At 38.2% G+C, this 26,090-nt stretch overlaps 1 protein-coding gene across 2 annotated transcripts in view; it reads right to left on the bottom strand.

Moving 5' to 3' along the window:
• MPP7 (MAGUK p55 scaffold protein 7) overlaps window positions 1-26,090 on the bottom strand; it is a 205,641-nt gene that overhangs the window by 60,147 nt on the left and 119,404 nt on the right. For both annotated transcript variants that reach the window (XM_045812812.2, XM_087857582.1), the window contains exons 6-10: window positions 19,776-19,857; window positions 19,136-19,221; window positions 15,971-16,045; window positions 15,325-15,521; window positions 14,780-14,844 (exon numbers count right to left, since the gene is read on the bottom strand). In XM_045812812.2, coding sequence (XP_045668768.1) covers window positions 14,780-14,844; window positions 15,325-15,521; window positions 15,971-16,045; window positions 19,136-19,221; window positions 19,776-19,857 — 505 coding nt within the window. The remainder of the gene's footprint in view (window positions 1-14,779; window positions 14,845-15,324; window positions 15,522-15,970; window positions 16,046-19,135; window positions 19,222-19,775; window positions 19,858-26,090) is intronic.

The following is a 26,090-nucleotide window of genomic DNA, read 5'->3' as shown; positions in this document are numbered from 1 at the left end:
AATAAACTAACATTTTAACATCTCTTAGAATAGAGAAAATCAATAAAAACCAATTTTTTATTCTCTGAAAAGATCAACAAAACTGACAACCCTTTAGCATACATGGACCAATAAAGAGAAGACCCAAATTATTAAATTTAGGAATGAAAGAGGGGACACAGTTACCAAGAAGAAATAAAAAGATTTTAAGAGACTACTATGAACAGCTGGATGCCAGCAAATTGGATAATCTAAATGAAACAGACAAATTACTAGAGATTTACTACTGAAACTGACAATCTGGACAAACTTTTAATAAGCCAAGAGATTGAGTTAGTCAAAAAACTTCCTACAAAGAAAAGCCTAGGACAAGATGGCTTCACTGGTGAATTCTAGCAAATGTTTAGAGAACAATTAACACAATCAAACGAAGTTTACAAAAGCTTTCAAAAAAGAGTAGGGAACACTTCCCACCCCATCATATGAGGCCAGTCTTATTCCGATGCCAAAATCAGGCAAAGATATCACTAGGAAAAGAAAATCTAAAGACCAATATCCCTATTCCTCCAAATACTAGCAACCCAAATTCAGCAACATAATATAAAGGATTATACACCATGAGCAAGTGGGATTAAGGTTACCTTAGGAATCACAAGGTTGGGTCAACATAGAAAGATCAATGCCACATGCCACATTAGCAGAGTAAGGAAAAAAGCCACATGGTCATCTCAACTGATGGAGAAAAAGGATCTGTATACAAGATAAAGTAATCTTCAAATAGAGATGGTTTCGCTACTTCCTTTCCAATCTGGAGACTTCTATTTCTTTCCCTCACCAATTGCTCTGGCTTGCGCCTCCACTACTATGGTAAACTAAGTGACAAGAATGCACATGCTCGTTGGTTTCTCATTTTAAGGAGAAAGTTCTCAGTCTTTCACTATTAAGTACACTGTTAGCTGCTGGGTTTTAGTAGATGCCCTTTACCAGGTTGAGGAAATTCCTTTCTATTCTTAAGTTTTTATCACCAAAGGCTGTTGCATTTTGTCAAATGCTTTTCAACCCAACCAAGCTACCAACTGTTCATCAAGTTGCTGGTAACTTCCACCCTGCTAAATCAAAGGTCAGCTCTCTTTCCTCATCTTATTTGATCACTCTTTCCCTTCCTAAAACTTTACTTTTATTGGCTCCTAGAAGAATCACACCCCTGGATTTCCTTCTACTTCACTCTGGGTTCTTTTCTTGCCCAAATCCACACCCACTCCCTGGTGATCTCATCCAGCTTCGTAACTTTAAATTTGATCTAACTTTGACAACTTCTAAATCAATAGCCTGAACTCAAAGCTGCCTACCCAGTTGCCCATTTAACACCTCTATATGCATTTCATAAACTCAGTACATCCCTGATCTTTCCCCACCCCAAACTTCTACTCCATGGGCTCTCCCATCTCAGGAAATGGGGATTCCATCCTTGTAGTTACTAAGTCCAAAAATGGTGCTCTCATCCTTGCTTCTCCTACTTGTCTCAAAATCTTGTCAGTCTTACCTTTACAATGTGTTCGGAATCTCACGTCTTATTAGTACCTCCACTGAGAATATTTTGTATCAAGCCACAATCATTTCTTGCCTGGCTTCCCACATAGCTCCTTGCTTCTGCCCTTGCTCCCTTACAGTCCTTGCTCAACAGACCAGCTGAGTGCTCCTTAAAACTATGTCAGGTCATGTCGTTGCTCTGCTCAGAACCCTTCAATGATTTCAAATCTCACGCATATAAGAGCTGAAGAAGCCCCCTCCATCCCCTTCCTCTCCACAACCATTCTGTTATGCCGCCGACCTCGAGTCCTATCTATTCCTCCCTTGTTCACCCTGGTCTCCTTACTGATCCTTGGAGGCATCAGGGTCCTGTCTCAGGGTCTTTGCACATGCTTGTCCCATTCCTTGGAATTCTCATTCCCCATGAGGCTCCTTTTCAGGTTTTTGCTCAAACACAAGCATTTCAAAGAGGCCTTCCTTAAACACCTTATAGAAAATTGATGTCGCATTTCCCCAGCTCCTCCATCACCCCATTCCTGTTTTACTTTACTTCATAGCACTTATTACCACCTATGATCTTACATAATTTATTTTGCTGTTGGTCCCAAGACTACCCCCAATACGGAAGCTCTACGAAAGGGTACTTGTTTTGATCTTTGTTGAAATTCCAGTGTATAGAGCAGTCCAGAACATACTAGGCATTCAGTAAATATTAGAAAAAAATGCATAAATATTATTATAAGACAGTTATATCCCGTACATACCAGAAGAAACAGCTAACCAGAGCTAAAGTAGTTGTCTCTTGAGGAAAAAGGTGGGACTAGAAAGGAAAAGAGAAAGGTACTCCTGTTTGGGGTTGTAAGACTTGCAAATACCATTTGACTTTACAAACAATTTATTAAATAAAGCCATAAGAAACTGCTGACATTCTGTTGTTTTCTGACCTACAAAACAGGACTAAGAAATAATTTCGTAGGCTTAACCTAATGCATATGTTATTTTAACAATAAGAACAAAAATATTAGGGGTGCCTGGGTGGCTCAGTGAGTGGTTAGGCATCTGCCTTCAGCTCAGCTCATGATCCCAGGGTGCTGGGATTGAGCCCCACATCGGGCTCCCTGCTCAGTGGGGAGCCTGCTTCTCCCTTTCCGTCTGTGATCTCACTTTTGCTCTCTCTCAAATAAATAAATAAAATCTTTAAAAAAATTAAAATTATTTTTAAAAATTTTAGTGTGGGGAATACAAAAGAAAACTCAGAAGACAAAGGAAACAATTCACAGACTTGGCAATGTAAATACGGAAATATCTATATGCTGTGAATCCTGGAACAGAAAAACATAAAGTCCTGCCAAAAATCAGAAAAAACGTGCCCAACAGAGAGAGGGCTAATATTCATGGCACAGAAAGAGCTCATCAAACTACAAGAGACAGACAAAGAACTTGATAGAAAAAAAGGCAAAGATATAACTACTTGAGGGGGGGAAAAAGGGAAAAACCAAGAAAAAGCCACAGCATTACACTCACAGTATATTTTAAGGTGTTTACCAAATAACACTTCCACCATACAACAGTTTGTCATGTATGTTAGCATATTACTTATGGGACCTCTTTTAAAAATCCACTCTTAACTATAGGGAACAAGCTGATAGTTACCAGACGGGAGGTGGGGGAGGGTGGAAATGGGTGAAACAGGTGATGCAGATTAAGGAGGGCACTTGCTGTGACAAGCACCAGGTGATGTATGGAAGTGCTGAATCTCTATATTGTACACCTGAAACTCCTATTACATTGTATGTTAACTAGCTGGAATGTAAATAAAAACTAAAAAGAAAGAAAAAATAAAAATCCACTGGGTGTTATATGCAACTAATGAATCATTGAACGCTACATCAAAAATTAATGATGGCTGTGTTGGCTAACTGAACATTAAAAAAAAAAAAAAAATCCACAAGATCCAGAAGCATTTTGAGGATTTGGCTTTTTTTTTTTTTTTTTTAAGATTTTATTTGTTTATGTGAGAGAAAGAGAGAGAGAACCAGCGAGAGAGGGAACACAAGCAGGGGGAGTGGGAGAGGAAGAAGCAGGCTCATAGCGGAGGAGCCTGATGTGGGGCTCGATCCCATAATGCCGGGATCACGCCCTGAGCCGAAGACAGACGCTTAACGACTGAGCCACCCAGGCGCCCCTGAGGATTTGGCTTTTTGAGGAAAAAGAGAATTCCACATAACATCCGATTTGTTCAAAGTATTTGTAACAAAGTAATAGTAGTATAAAAATAATCATATAATTCAAATTATACATAAAATAACAAGAGAGTATGATCAAACCGGTTTATTCTGTAAAAGACAAAGTTTCATTTCTGTAGTCATTAGTTTGAAGTGTTTCTTTAAAAGAAGAAAGTTACCAGAAACACGCTTAGTTTATGAATCCTATTCTTTCATATTCTTTTTTAATAAAAAGTCTTTTTGTTATACGCTTCTCTTCTCAGGCACCGTGCTAGACTCCCTTAACTCTCTTAACCCCTAGCTAAATGAGCTTCGAGCTGTGTGAACCTACGGCAGTTTCTTGCTACATGTGTCAGAATAAACATTTAGGCCAGAATGAAATAATGTCATGACACACATCCCTTAAAACACAGTGACCGTGTGTTTCCCCTTTGCCACAGGAAAGGACATTTTTCTCAAGGAGCAGAAGTTGAATAAAGTGGACAGCTATAATCTGTACTCAGGGCTTGCAAATTTAAAAGCCTATGGAAGCCAGACAGGTAGAAAAATCCTATCAATTGCCTTGCACAAATACATTTTTACAAGAGTCAATCCTCAAAGAAATAGGTTGTCCCATTTGCCTGAAACACTCTTTGGCCACGTTTATTTCCCCATGTTGGAGAACATGGAGACCAAGAAATACTCCCCTGTTAAAATACAAACACCAACACAGCTGTTAGGAGAATGTCCTCCGACATCCTGCCTCAGCCCTGGCAAGACCAGGAGGGGTGGAGACTCTGTGGAACCAGACACTTGGGGTCCATTGACAGAGTCGGTTGTAACTCAACTCCAGCTAGTTATTAACATCAGGAAACGAAGGCCTGGTTTAGCCAAGTCTTTTGTTTTGTCAAAGGAGTCAGAAATTTTTACATAAACTCTCTCAAATTTGTGGGACTAACAAAAACATACCTTTTGTCCAGAAATGGCCTGAAGACTGTGTGCCACTAGGTTGGACATGAATCATTAGGATTCATGATATTCCCATTTTACCTAGATGGGGAACTGTTCACTCTTACTCTTTAACACCTTGCAATTTGGCTTCCAATAAAGTTGTTTCTCAGAGTTATCGGTAACTCCAGATAAACGAGTTCTTGCCAGATCCAAAGGCATTTCATCCCGAGCTCATTTTCCTGTAATATTTCACCCTCCAAGAAGCCAGCGCATACTGTGGTCTCAGGGTCCAGAGCACAACAGAGAAAGTAACAAAGAACACACACATCCCCTCCCCCAAACTCAAATACGCCCTGTGCTCTGCAGTAGTCACCCCTCCCCATGTTATTGCTTCTACCTCCATCCCCAGCGCTAAACTGTAATTCCACCTAACATTTGATGCCCTGGTTCTAATGTCATTCTTTGTGGGACTGGGCCCTTCACTGCCTCAGGCTGGGAGGCCATCTCCTCAACCCCTGAATTATAGCATTTTATGTGACTCTCATGAGTTCCTGCTTTATGCCACAGTTACTCACTCGGTGGATATACGCTTGCCATCTAATGGACTGAGTATACGCCCTGAAAGTCAGGGACAGTAGACAGCTCTCTGTTTTGGAGAGAGGTAGAAGCTTGTAGTAAAGTCTGTCCACCTCTTCACATCTCCCTGAATCCAAGCTCTTGGGCTTGCACATGGACGCTAGCTTGGCCAAGAGACTGGTTTTGGCCAATGGGACATGAGATGAGATCAGAGGCCTCACCAGCACTAACATACTGGGGATTGTTTTTTCTGTTGCTCTCTGGAACCCTGAGATGCTTTATGGGCCAGCTTACTGGAGGATGAAAAACTACAGGAAACAGAAACAATTTTCACCCAAGTGAGCAACCCACCCCTCACACCAACCAGAGCCCATCCCAATCATCAGAGCACAAAAATTCACCAAGCTGACACAGACCAGAAGAACCACTCAGCTGACCACAGACTCAGGAGAAGAAATACTTGCTCCTGGAAGCCATTAAAGTTTCTGAGGGTGTAAGGAGAGGTGTGAATCGATATACAGAGTATCTGGCACACCGTACTGTTCTGAAATGAGTTAAGAATTAATGAAATTTTAACCTCTCGTTGATCATCCACTTATAGTTTTTTCTGCCTAAAAACTGGAATACTCTAGATTTCTGCATGGAATTTACTTTGTACAATGTAAAACGAAAGGGCAGCATACTGTCAAAGATAAAGTATACACATTATAAATGCACAGATGTGAATGGGAAACCGGGAGGCACCATTCACTATCCGTAGGTTCGAAGAGAATTCCTGTCAACTTTCTGAAGCTCAGTTTCCTTTCTATAAAGTGGAAAAAAAAAAAAAATCCCACCAATCTCACAGTAGAGATAATATATATTAAATACCAAATATCACATCTGGCGAAATTCTTCAATAACCAAGAGATATTATCATAGACATAAATATTAATCTAAAAATAAGGAGGCTGAAGCAGTTCTCTCTAGAACTGTGTTTCTACAGTATGACCACGGCAAGGGTGGGAAAGGTCTGAAGTGAGAGGCAGCTGAAGAGAATTCTGATGCCTTGAACAACTTCTAGACACCTTGGCTTTTGTTTATAACATCCCTCGGCACGGCCACACGGGGAATGTTTCCTTCCCATACAGAGAAGGGCGTCATAGGCTTAATGATATTTGGGGCTGTTCAGTCAACGGTTCCGTAGAGGGCGCAACGTGAATCATCAATCATCGGAAAACAAGACCAGAAAGTTAGTTTGGAAGAAGTTATTTAGAAGCTTGGACTAATTAACAGCTAATCAGATAATGCAGAAAAGCCAGACACCGTTAACCGAGTAAAATGACTTAGCCACAAACGCTTTTCATCTTCTACCCAATAATATATAATGATCTCAAAAACAGAGCATCTGGAAAGCTTCTTGAATAACAACACGAAAGCACAGTATGAATTCCTTTCTGTCCAACCCACTGAGCCTGTTTAACATAAAGGGTCATGCTACCCCCACCGAACATCAGAGCATGCTCGTGCCAATATGCTAATTTAAGAGAAAACAACACAATGGTTTTGGAGAAAGCAACAGAAAGAAAGAAATCCTCTTCCGTGACCAGGTGCTCACCTATATAGGTTCCACTGTGGTTACCAGCGTACTCAGCATCTTCTGGATGGAGTGTAAGAGCATACAGAACAAGAGCCAAGAAATAAAGCAGAACAGTTAGAAGCCCAGCCACAGATGCAAAAAATAAATTACTTAAAACAATTATGTAAAGCACAGCATAGGACAGCCCTCACAATGCCACTCTTAAACATAAAACGTTTTGTTTTATATTTAAGCTTAAAGTAATGTTTTAAAACATCATGCAATTCGTGTTTCAGCCTCCTTCAGAGGTTCCCTGATGCAGTTCCAAGAAAATTATAAAAGATCTGCCTACACTGTTTATACTTCCCACAGTTGAGAAAATTACAACACTTGATCCCCCAAAGTATATTTATTTTTGTAAATCGGGCTCTTTGATAATATGTAAAATACAGCACTTACTTTGGTTCACTGAATTAGACAGAAAGGTTAAGATTAAGATGTGTCCTTTCTTTTGATAGGAAGAAATTCTGTGTTGAGAAGGAATAAAGGCGTACTATTTCTATTTTTAATTTGGTTTTTGAAAAATGAACGGACGAAAACATTTTAAACGATGTGTTATTAATTATTTCTTGGAGTTAAGTGAAAACTGGGTTATGCATATCTTAAAAATTTAATCGAAGTAGTGGGTACTTATTACTTTAGGTCTCTTATCTTCACATAAACACGCTTCTGGAACTCAGAGCACAGCATGTGCTGATATCAAAGACTTGGGAAGATTCCCCTGACAGCCTTATGTTAAAATAAGGATGTCAGTATATCTGAGTAACACTGAGACCACCGACAGAGACAAAAACATCATGTACCATGTCAGATTACTTTCTTTATTTCTGCTATACGAAGCAAAAATAGGACAGTTCTCAAACACAGGCCAACCGTAATTTTTGGTACTGTAAATCAAGACGAAAGCTTGGAGAGATAATCATCTTCTACGAACTACTTGCTATATTCAATTTAATCCACACATAGGTGTACTAAATAAAATTAGTAGACTATGGCAGGGAAGCTTTTATACATGTACCTTTAATTTCCTCTGAGAAGCACAAAGAAAATGAGAAAGGAGATGATTAAATGTGCAGAAAATACAATTAAAGTAGGAAGAAGATGCAGCTGAGGGAGGAAAAAAAAAAAATCCACCTACCACACTCTGTTTCCTCATCTTAGAAAAGCCAAAGGGGGAAAAAAATGTATTTTCAATATTTCAAAATTATTAGTCAACAAACAGAACTCATGAAAAACTACATTTTAGACTGCACTGTAGTCCTGGTCTGAAAAGAATGCGTATACTAAAGCAGTAAAAGCACACAGCCTTCGTTCAGCTTATTAAATGCCCAAATGGGAAAAATAATAAGGAAAAAAACTATTTTTTCAAAATAACACCTTCAACGGGGGATTATTTTCATAGGACACCTCTGTTTGTAAACTAATCTGTCTAACACTTAGGATACATACTTAGAAACAACCCTTAAAATGCCCTTAAAATGCCTCAATACCCTGTAAATTTAACAGCATTATCAACTTATTACACAGATGAAATAAGTCAGGCAGAACCCTTTACTTCATTCTGGCTATAGTATTTGATAAAACGTATTTTAAAAAATAATTCTAAAAAATGCTAATTGTTACGAAGAGGAAAGAAATTTAAGAGTTCCGTGTGACTTAGGAGACTCACCTTCAGTTAAAGGTGGAAAAAGAACTGGCAATTTAATAGGTGCAAAATCGAACCACCAGCCAAGGTAGAACGTATTTCACTAGGAGACTTTGCAGAATGAACAGGACTGATCCAGAGAGCTTTTGGCTCACTTCTCTTTCCCAACTACGGAGTGGCAGTCAAAGGAAACACTTGGGAGAGAGTGCGAACCGCTGTATTTTTATTTTGCAAATACCTATGGGTCCTCCAACTGTACCGGTTCTATTTGAACAGAATTCGCAAAAATGACGAGCAAATCATTATTCGGGCTCGTATTGGGAGTCGCCCGAGTTGTGAATTTATTCACGCTCATTCCTTGGTAGCTCTGAAATGTCACGTACATCTAAGACAAATTATCAGAAAACAAACTATGGGATATGGATCAGCCAAGCCAAGCCACTAGGCTTAGTGGAAATAATACAAGCAGTGTTTCAAACGGCTCCGTCTGCAAATCTCAGACGCGCCACCATTAGGTGGATTGTTAAACAGAACGCATAGTTTCTGAAGGGACAATAGTGTTGCACCCTGATTAAAGAACCCGTGTCACATACATCAGATGATAAAAGCCATGTCTCTCTCTCTCACACGCGCGCACACAGACACGCGCGTGCACGGGCATAAGAACAAAAATGAAAACACCCAAGCCAACCCACAATAAAACTAAACACCTCCATGTCACATGTCATACGGTATGTTTCATAGTCTCGTAAAAGGTTATGAACACGCTGCGCCCATTCTCGGAAGAGCATTTCCTCCATGCTTTAAGTAGGAAGAGAATGGGAGTTTTCGCGTCATAACCCACATGCGTATATATCCAAGCCAGCAACATGCTTGATGGACAGCTGGTAGGAAAAGCAAAGAACACTTTTCCTTACACTTAGCAAGTCTGAACAAACAGGAAAACATAAAAGGCTGATCTCAGAAGACCCTTGGGATAACCGCACGATTCTTAACTATATTCTTAACTAAGGCACTGTTCTGTGTACAGTAAATGCATAAACTTATTGAATTCTCCCACAATTCTACGAAGCCAGTCCTGTTATGTCCATGTGACAGATGGGAATCAGAGGGGACGTGGACCCACACGATCCGGCTCTAGAGTCTGCATTATTACCTACTGGGCTCTACTGTCACACCAAAATCACTTTTTTAATTACTCTAACTTTACCCGAGGAAATACAAGTCCGTGGAGAGGTCAAATGAAGTAAAAGTTTCTCTCAAGTTTCTTGTCTACTCTCCACCACCTCCCAGCACACCAGCCTCTGTCCCCTCCGCCGAAGCCTGAACCTCCCGAGTGTGTTTCTCCTGACCGCAGGGTCTGGGGGAGACTCGCCCTGGCCTCTCAGGAGTCCAGTCTCCACATCTTCAAGCACTGAAGAGCAGGATGGGAAAACTACACAAACCCAGAGGAGAGGCCAACAAGGACACAAAGAATAATTTTGGCTGTTCTCAGAGAATGGAGTAGAAGAGCTCTCTCGAAGAGTATTTGACGAGCCCACGTAACAGGGCAGGAGGAACTTCACCACGCTGCGACGCTAGCTACCCCAAGGCGGCTACTCTCTCGGCAGGTGGAGAAATTGTGTCTATATAGGTGTGATCGTATTTACGCGGGCAGTTAAATCCCCGCCCCGAAACTGCTTTCTTATGCCTCCCTGGGGCCCCAGGCGATCTTTCTTAAAAGCCTGCAGGAATCCGAAACCACAGACCACACCCTTAATCTTTCATCAACCCTTTCTTACCTGCACAGCATTGGGTCCCCAAGACAAAAGGCCAGAGGCAGTATGGCTGAGAACCCTGCATATGTAAAAGCTAAAAGCACATACCCTGATAGTGTCTTAGAAGGAACATCTTCAATTTACGTAAGAACAGTCTACTGAGATGAAAAGTAAGCAATAACAATTAGGCCATCACCTCAACCATTCCTTCACGTAAGCAGACATAAAATTTACAGCCCAGTTCATCTGCACCTCTGTCCGGCATTCCCCAAAGAATATCAATAAATATTAGGGGGGCAGGGAACCACTTTGAGTGTTTTTTTAAAACCTCATGTGTTTCTGTTAACACAAAATCCCACCATTATTAAATATTTGACAGAGTTTTTGGCATACAAATTTAATGTAAGAACATGAGCAATCTACTTGTTAATTTCTGAATTAACTTTATATATGAACACATTAAATAAACGCTGTTTAAGATGCCAGGAGAAAGGAGCTTACTCAATTTGAAAAGGTGTATTTTAACAACCTAGAATGTTCTACGTATTATTCTCAAATGTTTGGCCTTCCAAAATTTGCTACCACAGAGTGAATTCATTTCTTTACTCGGGGTTTAAACTGTACTGTTGGTAGACCGTGACCTTCACCCACAAAATGCTTGTCTTTGAATGAACTCAGTTATATGCTGTTTGAACGGACACCTCCGGCTCCAGTTAAATATTTTCTTTTGTACTCACGTGACAGCAACCACAATTGGTTAAAACAGATTCTAAAGTACAATATTTTGTGTTTTGACCTTCTAATCTTTAAAAAAAAAATAAATCATACCGTCTGGATTTTTTTTATAAGAATTCTATAAGAGCTGTTTTATAAAAGAAAAAAATTTAAATTAATTGTATTCAATCAGCAGTATGATATTTTCAGGTATTTATACTTTGCTAACTAAAAAAAGAAACTAAGCACCGTAAATAAAAACCATACTGGAATAGTCTTCTGTAAAAGACACTACTTGAATAAGAAGCAGCTTTTCTAAATACCCTGTAAACTAGATTTAAATATATTATATACTATTGAAGTCAAAGTTATTAATGTTTGTATTATCAGAAAGATGTATAAAGTTTAATTTCAATAGAAAGGGAACAAACTATTTTAATTAATCAAAGAAGATCACATTGCTTTTTAAAGGTTAGGTGATATCATACTGCTTTATATATATGCAACTGTACTATAAAAAATAAGCTTTTGGCAGAAAAATCATAGAGTAGTTTAAATTATATCGACACAAGAATTCCAAGCTGCCAAGTGTCTGTCACGAAAAGTACTCTTTTATGTTACTTGAGACATAAGATAACGCTTTTAACTCATTTCCAAAACACTTAACCTGTGTCTTTCATGTAATAATCTAAAAGTTGGTCATGGCAAAGAGAACCTATCCGACTCCTAGCTGCTCTTCTGTCTCTATTACTAATGTAAATCCATTATGTAAGAGCCTCTCATCAGATGAAGGAGAAAGGGAGGGAACACAATTCTATTACCAATTTCTTTGTTGGGTTAGCTCTTCTTTGAAACAACAGGAGGAAGCGGGGTGAGTCTCTCCATCAAGCTTCTAAGAGTCGCTTATGCTTTAGTTTTAAGAGGTCATAGTTTTTAGGAATGTTTAACTTCAAGAGGCAAATTATTTTGTTTGAGAAGCCTATTTTCTCAATCTGCATCAGATCTGCCAAGATTCTTAAGGGGAGGAAATAACCAAGCACCAAGGATGAATACCACAGAGTTTTGCATAAGGATGCCAGTTTTAAAGCCTGAGGATGTCAGTATTAGGGCTCCTGGCTTTACCCTCCATGGAGCCAGGACCCACAGCACTAGTACACACAGAAAGGCCTTCTCCAATCCTTTTGACTTTAATTTTGACATTGACTGAACCCCTAAGAGTTCCAGAGCTTTTCCTCCATGCAAACTTTAGTTATGATGATTGTGAGTCAAATAAAGAGTAAAGCCACAGCAATGCAAGCAATTATTCTGTGAAAATAGCTAACTGGCTAATTTGATACATATTATTACCTGACTGAAGTTATTATTCTAAATTCACTGTTTAACACAATCTCCTAGGTGTTAAGTGCACTTGTAAAATTTAGTGCAGAAAATTATCGACATGACTATTTTTTAATAAATTTATAAAACACCAACATGACAGAATTATTCTCCTTTTAAAATGTTTACATTAAATTAGAAGCATTTCTTAAAACCTAGTCTATGAATTATTAGTCAAAGTCATATAAATAAAAGATTTTATGTTAACTTTCTGTCTTTCTTCATAGCGTTATTCTGTAATTTTAGCAAAGAGCATGAGGGACGTCCCATCCTAAAAATCTAGGTACCAAAACTGGTGAAGTCCAGAAGTGTTGGGTCAGATGGCCTTTACAATTTACAAGGGTAGTTATGTAAAGAATCACTATCAGATACACTGATTACAGAACAAAGTGCTTTTAAATGACTTAAAAAAATGTTCAGAACCAGTATAAATAATTTTCGCATAACTCTGGAGTTCAGGGGTTTAGGAGACAACGTTAAAAAAAAACAAAAACAAAAACCAACTTCAAATGGAATTTTAATTCTTTGACAATAAAGGTACTAGCTTTCTATTTAAGCTTCATAGACATAGACTGTCTCTCTGAATAAGGCCATATTTACTATACGCTACTGATGTGGATAACGTTGACCAGATTTGTTTTTATTCAAAAATAGAGAGCATCCATATATGAGAACCGCCAATACATCTCTCTGTGAATCAAGTCTAGTTTTAAAAAAATAGAAAAGACGAAAAGGAAGGAAGTGTGAATGGGAATCAGTAAACATTCCTAACTGGTCTTCAAGAGGCAGAGAAAGCAAAAAAACAAGAACAAAAACAAAAAACCCTAAAACATCCAGATGATGACATTTGAGTAATTTTGGAATAAATATTCCTCAGACTCAAATATTAAAGCTTATCACATAAATAACTCTGCATATTAACAAAAATCACCCATTACAATGAAGAGCTCTACCCACATGTGCGCGTGCACACACACACACACACACACACACACACACACATACTCCCTCTGAAACACACACATTTATACTGAAGCCAGTTTAAGGAGAGCTATTAGAAAGACAATATACTCATTTCGTGTAGTTCTTTAAAGAATCACATTTGTAAAAACAAATAAATGAAAATTCGCAATTCTATCAAACTGGACATTTCTAAGTTGCCTAAGACTCAAAGAAATTGGGAGTATGGATTCAGATTCGAGTAGTATCACGTTGATTTCCTTTTCAAGTTACGCACATTTTATCCCACAAGCACCAAATGTATCAGAAGTGTGCAGGCCCCCCCGTTTAGAAATCCCTCCGAGAGCAAGTCAGGTGGCTGCCTCGGAGCCCCTGCCGGCGAAAATTCATCGCACTTAAAAGCGATGCAACCTTCTGGTTCAACTGTACGCTTTCTGATGTCACAATCCATGTGGCATTCTATGACAAGTGTGTTTTCCTTCTGCCCAGGCTTAACGGAGCAAGAACAAGCAGGCTTTTGAATCAGGGCTCCACTTGAAGTATTTGCTTGCTTGTGAGATTTATACTCGACTGTAGTTTGGCTCTCCTAGAATGTAATTCCTGGGCTCTACGCGTCTACAAACTGACAGAAATAACAGGAGATGTGAAAAATGCAACAATACTAAAACCAGATGTTGGTGTAAAATTCCAGGACCATTTATTTGTGCATTTCGCCTTTTAACGTACAGTCTCTATGCTGAAAACAAAAGGCTTTTTTTACTCTTAAAATACCTAGAACCATGAAACATTTAGAGGAGATGAAGTAGGAAATTTATGGGACGGGGACTTGACAGGGGTGAGGGGTGGGGAGTACAAGAGCAGCCGAGAGGAGGGGAGTATGAAGGGGAAAAAGAATGCACCCCAATCCACACTATCTTTGTTTCAGTAATCCTACCTCATCCTTTTCCTGCTCTTATTTTGTTTTAATCTAGTCTTGTAACCACTCCAAACAGGCAAGTTAAAGGTCAGAGTTACTATGATTTCTGGATAAGCAAGGAGTTAAGAAAAACAAGAACTGTTCTTAGGCTCAATGGCCTTTGCGCCCAACAAAGTGGTAGGTTTTCTCCCCCTAATTTTACCAAGAAGTGCCTTACCCAAATCTTCTAGCTTTGGAGAAATAAAAGAGTTGCATTTGAGGTTACATTTATAAAAACACCTATGTTCAGAAGTCAAGGAAAGTAGTGTTGCTAGTTAGTTTCTTAAAGTGTGAGTCATGGGTTTATTATAGACAACCGCAAACACCCCTTTCTTCAAAAGATTCACTTCAGTATTCTACTGTGAGCTTCTTATTTGTTTGGTTGCCATGAAATGATGATCCCAAAGCTATCGCAAGGCACTACGAGCTCTCGTTCTCCCACAAACACCCGCTTTAATAGTCAAAAATAAACAGCAAGATTTGGTTACTCTGCATTTTTACTAACAAACTTACATGATTTCCTGTTGGAAACTTTCAAGGGCTGAACTAATATTTCTGGTCGTCTCAGAGCCAATCTCCTGGGGGAAAAAGAAGGTCAATGCCTATCAATTTTCAGTACCGATCCAAGATTAATATAACACCAAAATATTAAAAGTCCCAAGGAAAAAAAAAAAGGGGAAGCCAGGGGAAAAAATGAACACAATGCAATCTATTCAAATTAAAAAATAAATCCTCTACTTTCAAATTTTTATAAATCATCCACACTCCAAAATCACTCTTCTTTTTTCCCCCATCTTTCACATCAATACAGTTTGAGATATTAATGTGCTATTTTTCCATTTGCTTCATAACAAAAACCGAATATGACCTGGTCTTGCTCTATTATTTTTGGTCATTATTCATCCTTAGTTAGACACAACAGAAATCCAAACCTGAGGGATAAAGGATTCTAAAGCAAGGTTTTAGTGCTCACTTTATCACGACTCTCCTCCAGTGATATTTTGCAGAGAACAAAAGGTCATTTGAAGAGAGACCATTCTTGCATGCCAGGAGCTCACCTTTCCTGGAAATGCTTTGAGGGAATCAGGCCTGCCCTGGGGTTGGCATCACCCGCGTGCTTTGCTTGCCACCATGTTGAATCATCTTGGCTCATAATCTGAAGAATATCTCCCTTCTTGAAAGAAAGCCCAGCTTCCTTACATGGAATTGCTTTATCCTCATGAGGGTCATAGTCAAAGAGGGCTTTGATAAACATCTGGAAGAGAGTTTCATTTAAAAGGAATAAAGATAAAAAATAACTGTGAAAGGGCCCATATTCTTCTCCGATTTGAGGGTAACTTTTTAAAAAAAGAATAATTTTTATTTTTTTAATTTTTTTTAAAAGATTTTATTTATTTGTCAGAGAGAGAGAGAGAGGGCGCACAAGCAGGGGGAGCAGCAGGCAGAGGGAGAAGCAGGCTCCCCCGCTGAGCAAGGAGCCCGATGCAGGACTTGATCCCAGGACCCTGGGATCACAACCAGAGCCCAAGGCAGATGCTTAACAGACGGAGCCAGCCAGGCATCCCCCCCGCCCAAAAAAGAATGATTTTTTAAAAAGGATTATGAAAATGAACTTATTGTGACAAAGAGGGTATGTATTAGATGCCGAAACATTAGTGCCCCCACCGCCAACACCAACAAAAAAGGTTTTTAAGGAATGATTACCTTGCCTTCTTTGGATGGCGTCTCCTCTTTGATGCTGGGTATAATCTTAAATGTAATTGCTCCCTGGGACTGAGCCTGATAACAGAGGAAAGACTTATCAGAGAACTTCTAGAGCCAAGGAGAAGGCAGGCAAAATAGGTAGAAAATGGAATGATTCTGAAAATGTATAAGCTTGGCGTTTCTCCTCTTCGATAAACCAAACTGAGAAAACTATTTTTGTAGAAATTCCTGCAATATGAGAAAGCACTCAAGTTTGTCAAATAAGTTAAAAAACACTAAACACTAAATCCACTTTAACCTCCTGTGTACTTTTGTTTTTTTTTTTATTTTTTAAGATTTTATTTATTCATTTGACAGAGATAGAGACAGCCAGCGAGAGAGGGGACACAAGCAGGGGGAGTGGGAGAGGAAGAAGCAGGCTTCCCAGCGGAGGAGCCTGATGTGGGGCTCGATCCTGGATCGCCGGGATCACGCCCTGAGCCGAAGGCAGACACATAACGACTGAGCCACCCAGGCGTCCCCAACTCCTGTGCACTTTTAAAATGCCGATGGCTGTATTACCATCCATGCTGAGCTGCTTCAAAATAGAAACACAGCATATGCAGAGTGCCTTACACAGTATTAGAGATGATGTGCAAGATTCAGACGATACATTTAAGCATCGACATCCCCGTTTTTAGGAACAAAATATATAATTCACTATACACACACACACACTAGCTGCAATGCTCAGCAGAGAAAGTAACGAAGTACATTCACTGCTATTATATTCTGGTTAATGAGTAAAACACCAAATGTAATAGATTAATTAAAACATGAAAAGACTAAGTACCTATTAATTTAATTAAAGCAAGCGACAACAATATATGTGGTTCTATTCTGACCATTTCAGACCAGAGCAGATCTCCCTTTCATCTACTCTCATGTCTTTCGCTGTTTCTGTCTTTCTAGCATTTCTCATAACCATACAAAGTAATCATTTATACAATTATTTCTCAATATCTGTTTCCCCTGCTAAATTCTAAGCTCCATGAAAACACTAAGTACCTGGCACATATTTGAGAGGGAGGAGGGAGGAAAGAAAAGAGGAAGACGGGATGAGGCAGATAGGAAAGGAAGGAGGAAGGAAAGAGAGAGAGAGAGAGGGAGAGAGAAAGGAGAATGGGTAGGTATCTCTGAGGCACATCATCATAAACCAGGGCTCTGTTCTGGGGAAGGGGGGAGGCCCTGATTTGTACTGTTTGCCAAAGTCCATGGGCCGCAGCCAACTCCCATTTACCAGTGTGAAGTCCCTGAAAGCCCAGCTGGGAAAAGCTGCATAGAATCAGCTCTTGGAAATGTTAAGGAAGCAGCTCCAATACAGACAGAGACTCAAGTGAAACGGGGCTTTCACAGGATAAATATCGGAAAATTTTATAGCAGGAGTGATTTCAAACCGGTAATGTCACTGTTATTACTTATCGTAAAACAACTGACAAATCTTATTAAGAATTCATATAATACTGAACTGCATAGGTAGAGAGAAAGCAAGTTCTCTCTGATCTCTTCCCACTGGACGTGTGTGTGTGTGTGTGTTTGTGTGAATGTATGCAAAGCCCTTAGAACAGCGTCATTAAGGGCTCAAAAACTGTAAAAATTACTAATATTACTAAGTCATACGGGTCTATCAGCCATTGGGATTGCCATCACGTGGGTGAATGATTCGTCAACGCAACCTTCTTGCTATTTCTGAATAGTTGTTACAATCCTGCTTATGTAATACCTTTGACAAATTATTTCCTATGGGGTTAATTCCCAGCAACTGATTTCTTCATTAAAGGGTAGGCAAACTTAAAGTTTTGATGGTTTCAGACAGCCATCTCCAAGGATCTACTAAATTCACCCCGCCACCGGGAGCACATGGGCAGAACTATGTGCCTAGAATCTGCTGATGTAGCCATTATCGAGCTTTCAAATCCCTCCGATCCAACAGTTTTCAGACATGTTTTCTTTTGTACATTTTTTTTTTTAAGATTTTATTTATTTATGTGACAGAGAGACAGCCAGCGAGAGAGGGAACACAGCAGGGGAGTGGGAGAGGAAGAAGCAGTGTCCCAGCAGAGGAGCCTGATGTGGGGCTCGATCCCAGGACCCCGGGATCACGCCCTGAGCCGAAGGCAGACGCTTAACGACTGCGCCACCCAGGTGCCCCATCTTTTGTAAATTTTTCTATAAATATTTTTTCTCTTGATTTTTATGAACTCTACACATTAAAATACCTTCTATCATATATATGGACAATATTTTTCCTAAGTGTCACGTGTCTTTCAAGTTACATATAGCATCTTTTTCTATATAGAAAGTTTTTTAATTCTTGCAATCATATCAGTTATTTTTCTATTTGAACTTCACATCAAGTTTAAAAAGTCTCCCTTTATCTTTCTGAGTTTTAAAAAATATGTAATTCGTTGGGATTTGTTTTGGGTGTAGTGTAAAACAGGGACTGACGTTATTTTTCGTAACTGAATCATCAATTTATCCAGTACCATTTATGAAATGACTTCACTGTTTTCCCATGGATTTAAAATGCCATCTTAATCATATACTAAATTTTCATATATACAAGGGTCTTTCTGAAGATACCAAACTCTATTTCTGTATGTTTATGTTTTCATATGTTAACAGAGACAGTCTCCCTTATTTTATCCTTACAAATGAACTGGAGAATGAATACTGTCAAGGCCTAAAATAATTTTGTTCGTTTTAGATCTCACAAGACATCTAAATTAGTTTCACTGTTCCAGATACGAAAGCACAGCCTACAGTCTGGCCATGTCGATGGGAGAAGGGAAAAGAAAAATGCATCACAAATAACAGAGTAGAAGCCATCTCTTAAGGACCTATTTGGGACAGGTCCTGTAATAAGCACTTCGTATACGTTAGCTCATTTAATCCTCAAAACACTGCAGTGAGGTATTTACCTCTTCTTATTTTCATTTTGTAAATGAAAACACTGAGGCAATGCAAAGATTAAGGTATTTCCCAAGGACACAGAGGGATTAAGTAATGAAGCTAGGATTACAACTCTGGACAGCTAAATCCAAATCCTGTATTTGTAACCAAGTCTGAAACATACTGATGCAATTTCATTTTTTACTGCAATTGTAAAATACATTTTCAACTTACCAAAATCTGAATTATTTCCTCAGGCCTCTTATCCTCCACTGGAATCCCATTCACTTCCCTAAGTTCATCACCAACATGAATAAGACCTGAGAAGTAGCAAATTTGGTAAATTAGCAGAGTTACTGCAATTTGCAATTGTGTCCATACTCATAGCATCATTTGGTTCCCTTAATACTTCGAGGAGATCTTTAGGCTTCTCAGGTTTCAGATTCTGTGCCTCTAAACAGCAATGAATCAAAGACCGCCAGGTTATAATACTGGCAAGGAAATGACATCAGCATCCCGGTCTTTGTCTAGAAATGTATATTATTTTCACCTAATAAATGAATTTTTATCTTGTTTCAAAGGCTGCACACTTGCAGTAGTCCTTTTCAAATCAGAAACACTTGAAACAGATTCTAATATAACTTTGGAAGCCCATGGAAACTGAGACTGTAAAGTAGAGGCAGATGTATCATTTATTTCAATAGGTTCCCACAGTTCAACCCAGAGAAAAGTATCTTATTGTTTGATGTATTACATCAAAAGATTGTTACCCTCTTAATTACATGCTGGAAATGTTGCCCATGAAATGCACCATGACTTGTCCACGCGCCTAGGGTTGAAACCCTTACCATTTTTTTTTTTTTTTAATCCTTACCACTTCTATCCGCAGCTCCCCCTCTCATGATTCTGGCCACAACGATGGCTCCAGTCTGCTCATCTTTCTTAATCGTAGCTCCCTTTGAAGGAAAACAAAAAAAGTACTCGTGGGTAAAGGTGTGTGCATTGGGTGGTAGGAAAGGGAGCAGAAATAGGGACATTTATCTGGAAAAAGTGACAACAATTATAAAAGATTAAAGGTAGGAGGCAGGAGGCACAGACATCACGCCTCTTGTCTTACAAACACCCCTGACTTGGGACAGATTTTCTATCAGACACGTCATCTACGCTTTTCAGCACCATTTAAGGCTTTTTCAAATCCTTAACCTCTTCGACACGATGAAAAATACAAATATCTTCTTTCCATTGTAAATACCTTGTACCTGAATAGGATTTGGTTTTGCCCCCTGACAGCATTTGCTCATCTCACTTTGTCTTTATAATACCCCATGAAGAAGGTGGGCTAGACTGAGATTAAGTGAACACAAAAATCTTACATAAATTAGAAAACTAAAACCCAGGTTATCTGGCTTTTACTTTAGTGATCCTTTATTACACCATTACGGTAAAGGAACTCAGCCATAATGACAAAGAAAGAAAGAAAAAGACTTAAACTCCGAAATCAGTCATATTCCTTACCTAATGCTAAGATAAACTAATGGAAGAAAGATCTGTTACTCCAAGGTCTTTATGTACTGGGCCTGTACTTAGTACAAAGAGAACTAACGCTCTGGCATAAGATTAGGAAACAATTTCAAAAAGAGTCCAGAAATTCTTCATTTCTGGATGTTCAGAAGCAAATTAACTGAATGCCGCTTTATAAGAACATCAGGCACAAATGGTTACTTTGGACACCTTTTTATGACTTTCCTTCTGAGAAACTGGCATTGGTGCAGGAAAGCATTCTAGAACGGCATCACACAGCTAAAAAGATGCACGTTAGGTGGTGGCAGAATTCACCCCGAAAACTAAAGTGGAATTTTTCTCATACGTCAATAAACACGTGTGTATCATTAAAAAATAGATAACAAAATTAGGAATACATTTGTAATAAGTAGTGTGGTTACATAAACTTTCATTTGCCTTAACAGTATTTCAAACCTTCCCATTAAAGTATGCCTAATGGCAGCAGGGTCTGGGGACCCAATTTAAGATTAATTACCCATTTTTTAGAGTGTTCTTCCCCCCCCCCAATATTTTTTCTTTTTCTAATTGAGGTAAACTTGCTATGTAACATTATATGACTTTCAGGTATACACCATCACAATTCGACATCTGTATGCAGTACAGAGATCACCAGTACGAGTCAAGTTACCCATCACATATGATTGATCCCATTCACTCATTTCATCCCCCCACCAACCTTCTGGTTGTCTGTATCTATGAGTTCATTTTGTTTGTTCATTTGCTTTTTTCTAGATTTCACATTTGAATAAAATTATATGGTATTTGTCACCCTCTAACTTCTTTCACTTAGTATAACACCTTCAAGGTCTATCCATGTTGTCACAAATGGTAAGATTTCATTCATTTTTAATGGCAGAGTAATATTCCATAGTGTATATATATACACACCACATCTTCTTCACCTACTCATCTACCAGTGGACATTTGGGTTCTTTCCAGGTCTCGGCCATTGTATATAATGCTACAATGAATACAGGGGGGCATATAGCTTTTCTTTTTCTTTTCTTTTCTTTTTTTTTTTAAGACTTCATTTATTAGAGAGAGAGAGAGACAGACAGAGAGAAGAGAGAGATCACGAGCAGCGGGGAGGGGTAGAGGGAGAAGCAGACTCCTCTGAGCAGGGGGCCCGACACAGGACTCAATCCCAGGACCCCGAAATCATGACCTGAGCTGAAGGCAGACGCTTAACCAAATCAGCCACGCAGGAGCCCAGGGCATATATCTTTTCAAGTCAGTATTTTTATATTCTTTAGATAAACAGCCAGGAGTGGAATGGATGGATCACATCGTAGTTCTAGTCTTAATTTTTTAACAGTATGGAGAAGTGTCCATACTGTTTTTCATAGTGGCTGCACTAATTTATATTCCCATAAACAGTGTACAAGGGTTCCCTTTTCTCTTCATCCTCATCAAACTTGTTATAGCTTGTCTTTTTGGTAATACCAATCCTAACTGACGAGAGGTGATGTGTCAAATGCAGTTTTGATTTGCATTTCCCTAATAATTAGTGATGCTGAGCATCCTTTCATGTGCCTATTGGCCATCTGGAGGTCTTCTTTGGAATAGTGTCTATTTAGATCCTCTGCCCATTTTTTAATTGAGTTGTTTTTGTTTTTTGTTTTTTGAGTTGTAGAAGTTCTTGATATATTTTGAAAATTAATCCCTTATCAGATATATGATTTGCGAAAATCTTTTCAGTAGATTATCTTTTCATTTCAATGATTTCTTTTGCTGAGCAGAAGTTTGATGTAGTCTAATCTGTTTATTTTTGTTTCCCTTGCCTTTGGAGTCAGATCTACAAAAATATTTCTAAGACACACGTTGAGGAGCTTACCACCTATGTTTTCTTTTTCTAGGAATTTTACAGTTTCAGGTCTTACATTCAAGTCTTTAAAGCATTATGAGTTAATTTTTGCATATAGTGCAAGACAGTGGTCAAGTTTCATTCTTCTGCCTGTGGCTGTCCAGTTTTTCCCAACAACATTTATTGAAAATTCTTTCCCCATTGTGTGTTATTGGCTCTTTTGTTATAAATTAATTGTCCATAATTTTGGGCTCTCACTCTATTCCACCGATCAGTGTGTCTGTTTTTATGCCCATACCAAACTGTTCTGACTACTATATCTTTGTAGTATAATTTCAAATCAAGGAACATGATGCCTCAAACTTTGTTCTTCTTTCTCAAGATTACTTTGGCTATTTGGGATCTTCTGTGGTTCCATACAAATTTTAGAATTATTTGTTCTTGCTCCATGAAAAATGCCGTTGGAATTTTGAGAGGGACTGAACTGAATCTGTAGATTGCTTTGGGTAGTATGGACATTTTAACAAAATTAATTCTTCCAATCCATGAGCATGGACTATCTTCCCATTTATTTCTGTCTTCTTCAATTTCTTTCATCAATGTCCTAGTTTTCAGTGTACAGATCTTTCACCTCCTTGGTTAAATTTATTCCTAGGTATTTTATTCTTTTTGGTGCAGTTCTAAATGAGACTGTTTTCTAAATTCCTCTTTCTGATATTTCATTATTCACGTACAGAAACACCACAGATTTCTGTTATGTTAATTTTGTATCCTCCTACTTTCCTAAATCCATTTATTAGTTCTAACACTTTTGGTGGAGTCTTTTGGATTTTCTTTATATAGTACTGTGTCAACTGCAAACAGTGATAATTTTATAGTTCTTCCTTCCTTGGATGCCTTCTATTTCTTTTTCTTGCTTAATTGCTGTTGCTAGGACCTCCAGTACTGTGTTGAATAATAAATGGCAAGACTGTGCAATCCTCTTCTTGCTTCTAATCTTAGAGGAAAAACTGTCCACTTTTTACCACTGAGTATGATGCTAGCTGTGGGTGTGTCATATACGGCCTTTATTATCTTTACTCACTTGGTTGAGTTTGGATATGAATGGATGTTGAATTTTGTCAAATGATTTTTCTGCATCTATTAAGATCACATGATTTTTATATCCTTCATTTTGTTAATGTGGTATGTCATGCTGATTGATCTGTGGGCACTGATCCATCCTTGGATCTCTGGACTTGATCCAGAGCTCATGTCCCATTTAATGTATTATTGAATTCAGTTTGCTAATATTTTGCCAAGAATTTTTTCATCAGTGACATCAATGATATTGGCCTGTGACTTTCTGTTGTATATGTGGTATTCTTGTCTGGTTTTGGTGTCAGGGTAGTGTTTCAAAACTAACAAAGTGCTCCCACCCCATTAATTTTTTAAGAGTTTTAAAAGGATATGTATTAAATCTTTGAATGTTTGATAAAATTCATCTGTGAAGCCATCTGGTCCTGGACTTTTGTTTGCTGGGAAATTCTGATTATTAATTCAATATCCTTGCTAGCAATTGGTCTATTCAGATTTTCTATTTCTTTATGACTTGGTCTTGGAAAATTATGTTTCTAGGAATTTATCCATTTCTTCTAGGCTGTCCAATATGTTGGTGTATAACTGTTCAGTCTCATGATTCTTTGTATTTCTTTGGTTTCAGTTTTAACTTCTCTTTCGTTTCTGATTTTACTTGAATCCTGTCTCTTTTTCTTGATGAGTCTGGCTAAAGGTTTGTCAACTTGCTTTATCTTTTCAAAGAACCAGCTCTTAGTTTCATTGACCTTTTCTATTGTTTTGTCTCTTTCATTTATTTCTGCCCTGATCTTTACTATTTCTTTCCTTTTACTAATTTTGGGCTTTCTTTTTGTGTATGATTAGATTATTTGAGATTTACTTGAGGTAGGCTTGTATTGCTATGAATTTCTCTTTTACTACCACTTCTGCTGATTTCAAAAATTTTGGTTTGTGGTGTTCCTATTTTCATTTCTGTCCCTAGGTACTTAATTTCTTCTTTGATTTCTTCAATGACCCACTGATTGTCCAGTAGCATGTTGTTTGATCTCTGTATTTTGGGGGTTTTCCCAATTTTCTTCTTTTAATTGATTTCTGGTTTTATACCATTGTGGGTGGAGAAGATGCTTGATATTTCATCTTCTTGAATTTATTGAGACTAGTTTTGTGGCCTAACGTGATCTATCCTGGAGAATGTTCCATGTGCACTTGAGAAGAATGCGTATTCTGTTCTTTTTGGATGTACCTATCTATCAAGTCCACCCGGTCTAATGCATTGTTCAAAGCCACTGTTTCCTCATGGACCTTCTGTTTGGATGACATATCCATTGATGTAAGTGGGGTGTTATAGTCCCCTACTGTTACTGTATAACTGTCAATTTCTCCCTTTAGGTCTGTAATATTTGCTTTATATATCTTGGTGTCTCTGTATTTGGTGCATATATATTTACAAATGTTAGGTCTTCTTGTTGGGTTGACCTTTTTCATTATGTAATGCCCTTTCTTGTTTATTACTACAGTTTTTGTTTTAAAGTCTATTTTGTCTTTTATAAGTGTAGCTACGCCAGCTTTTTGTTTCCATTTGCATGGAATATCTTTCTCCATTCTTTCACTTTCGGTTTATGTATGTCTTTACTTCTGAAGTGAGTCTCTTATAGGGAGCATATAGATGTGTCTTCTTATATTTTATCCATTTAACCACCTTGTGTCTTTTGACTGGAATATTTAGTTCATTTAAAGTAATCATTGATAGGTACACATTTACTGCCATTTTGTTCATTGTTTTCTGGCTGTTTTCATAGTTCCTACCTGTTCTTCTTTTCTCTCTCTTCCCTTCTGGTTCAATGCCTTCTTCTTATATTGTTTAGATTCCTTTCTCATTTTCTTTTGTGCATTTAGTATAAATTTTGCTTTGTGATTATTGTGAAGTTCACCTATAACTTCCTATGTATAAAATGGTCTGTTTTGAGTTGACAGCAACTTAAGTTGAATATATTCCACAACTTCACATTTTTTCTTCCTGCCTCCCATGTTTTATATTTCTTATGTAACACTTTACACTTTATTTTGTGCCTCCATTAACTAATTACTGTAGTTTATTTTACTATTTTTGAATTTTGACTTTCACACTTGCTTTATTAGTGGTTGATACAGTATCTTTACCATATATTTGCCTTTTTCAGTGACATTTTTACTTTCATATGCTTTCTTATTATTAATTAGTGCCATTTCTTTTTCAGTTTAGAGAAGTCCCCTTAACATGTCTGATAGAGCCAGTTTAATGATGATGAACCACTTCTGCTTTTGCTTATCTGTAAAACTTTTTAATCTCTCCTTCAAATCTGAGTACTAAACTTACCAGTAGAGACTTCTAGGTTAGAGGTTTTCTTCCTTCGGAGCTTCAAATAAGTCATGCCACTCTCTTCTGGCCTGCAAGGTTTCTGCTGAAAAATCTGCTGATAGTTTTATGGGGTTTCCTTGATACAGTAAGTTGTTTTTCTCTTGCAGTTTTTAAGATTCTCTCTTTTACCATTTTAATTATAATGTGTCCTGGTATGGATCTCTCTGGGTTCTTCTTGTCTGGAACTCTCTGGGCTTTGTGGACCTGTAGGTCTATTTTCTTCTCTAGATTAGAAAAGTCTTCAGTCATTATTTCTTCCAATAAGTTTTCTGGCCCTGTCTATCTTGTATTTGGAACCTTATAATGTGAATGTCATTCCACTTGGTGTTGATTCAAAGGCTCTTTAAATTATCTTCATTTTTTTTCAT

Source organism: Ursus americanus, chromosome 31 (assembly GCF_024610735.1).
Source record: "Ursus americanus isolate L20-20 chromosome 31, mUrsAme1.1.p, whole genome shotgun sequence".
NCBI lineage: Eukaryota > Metazoa > Chordata > Mammalia > Carnivora > Ursidae > Ursus > Ursus americanus.
This window is presented reverse-complemented; position numbering and strand designations above follow the sequence as displayed.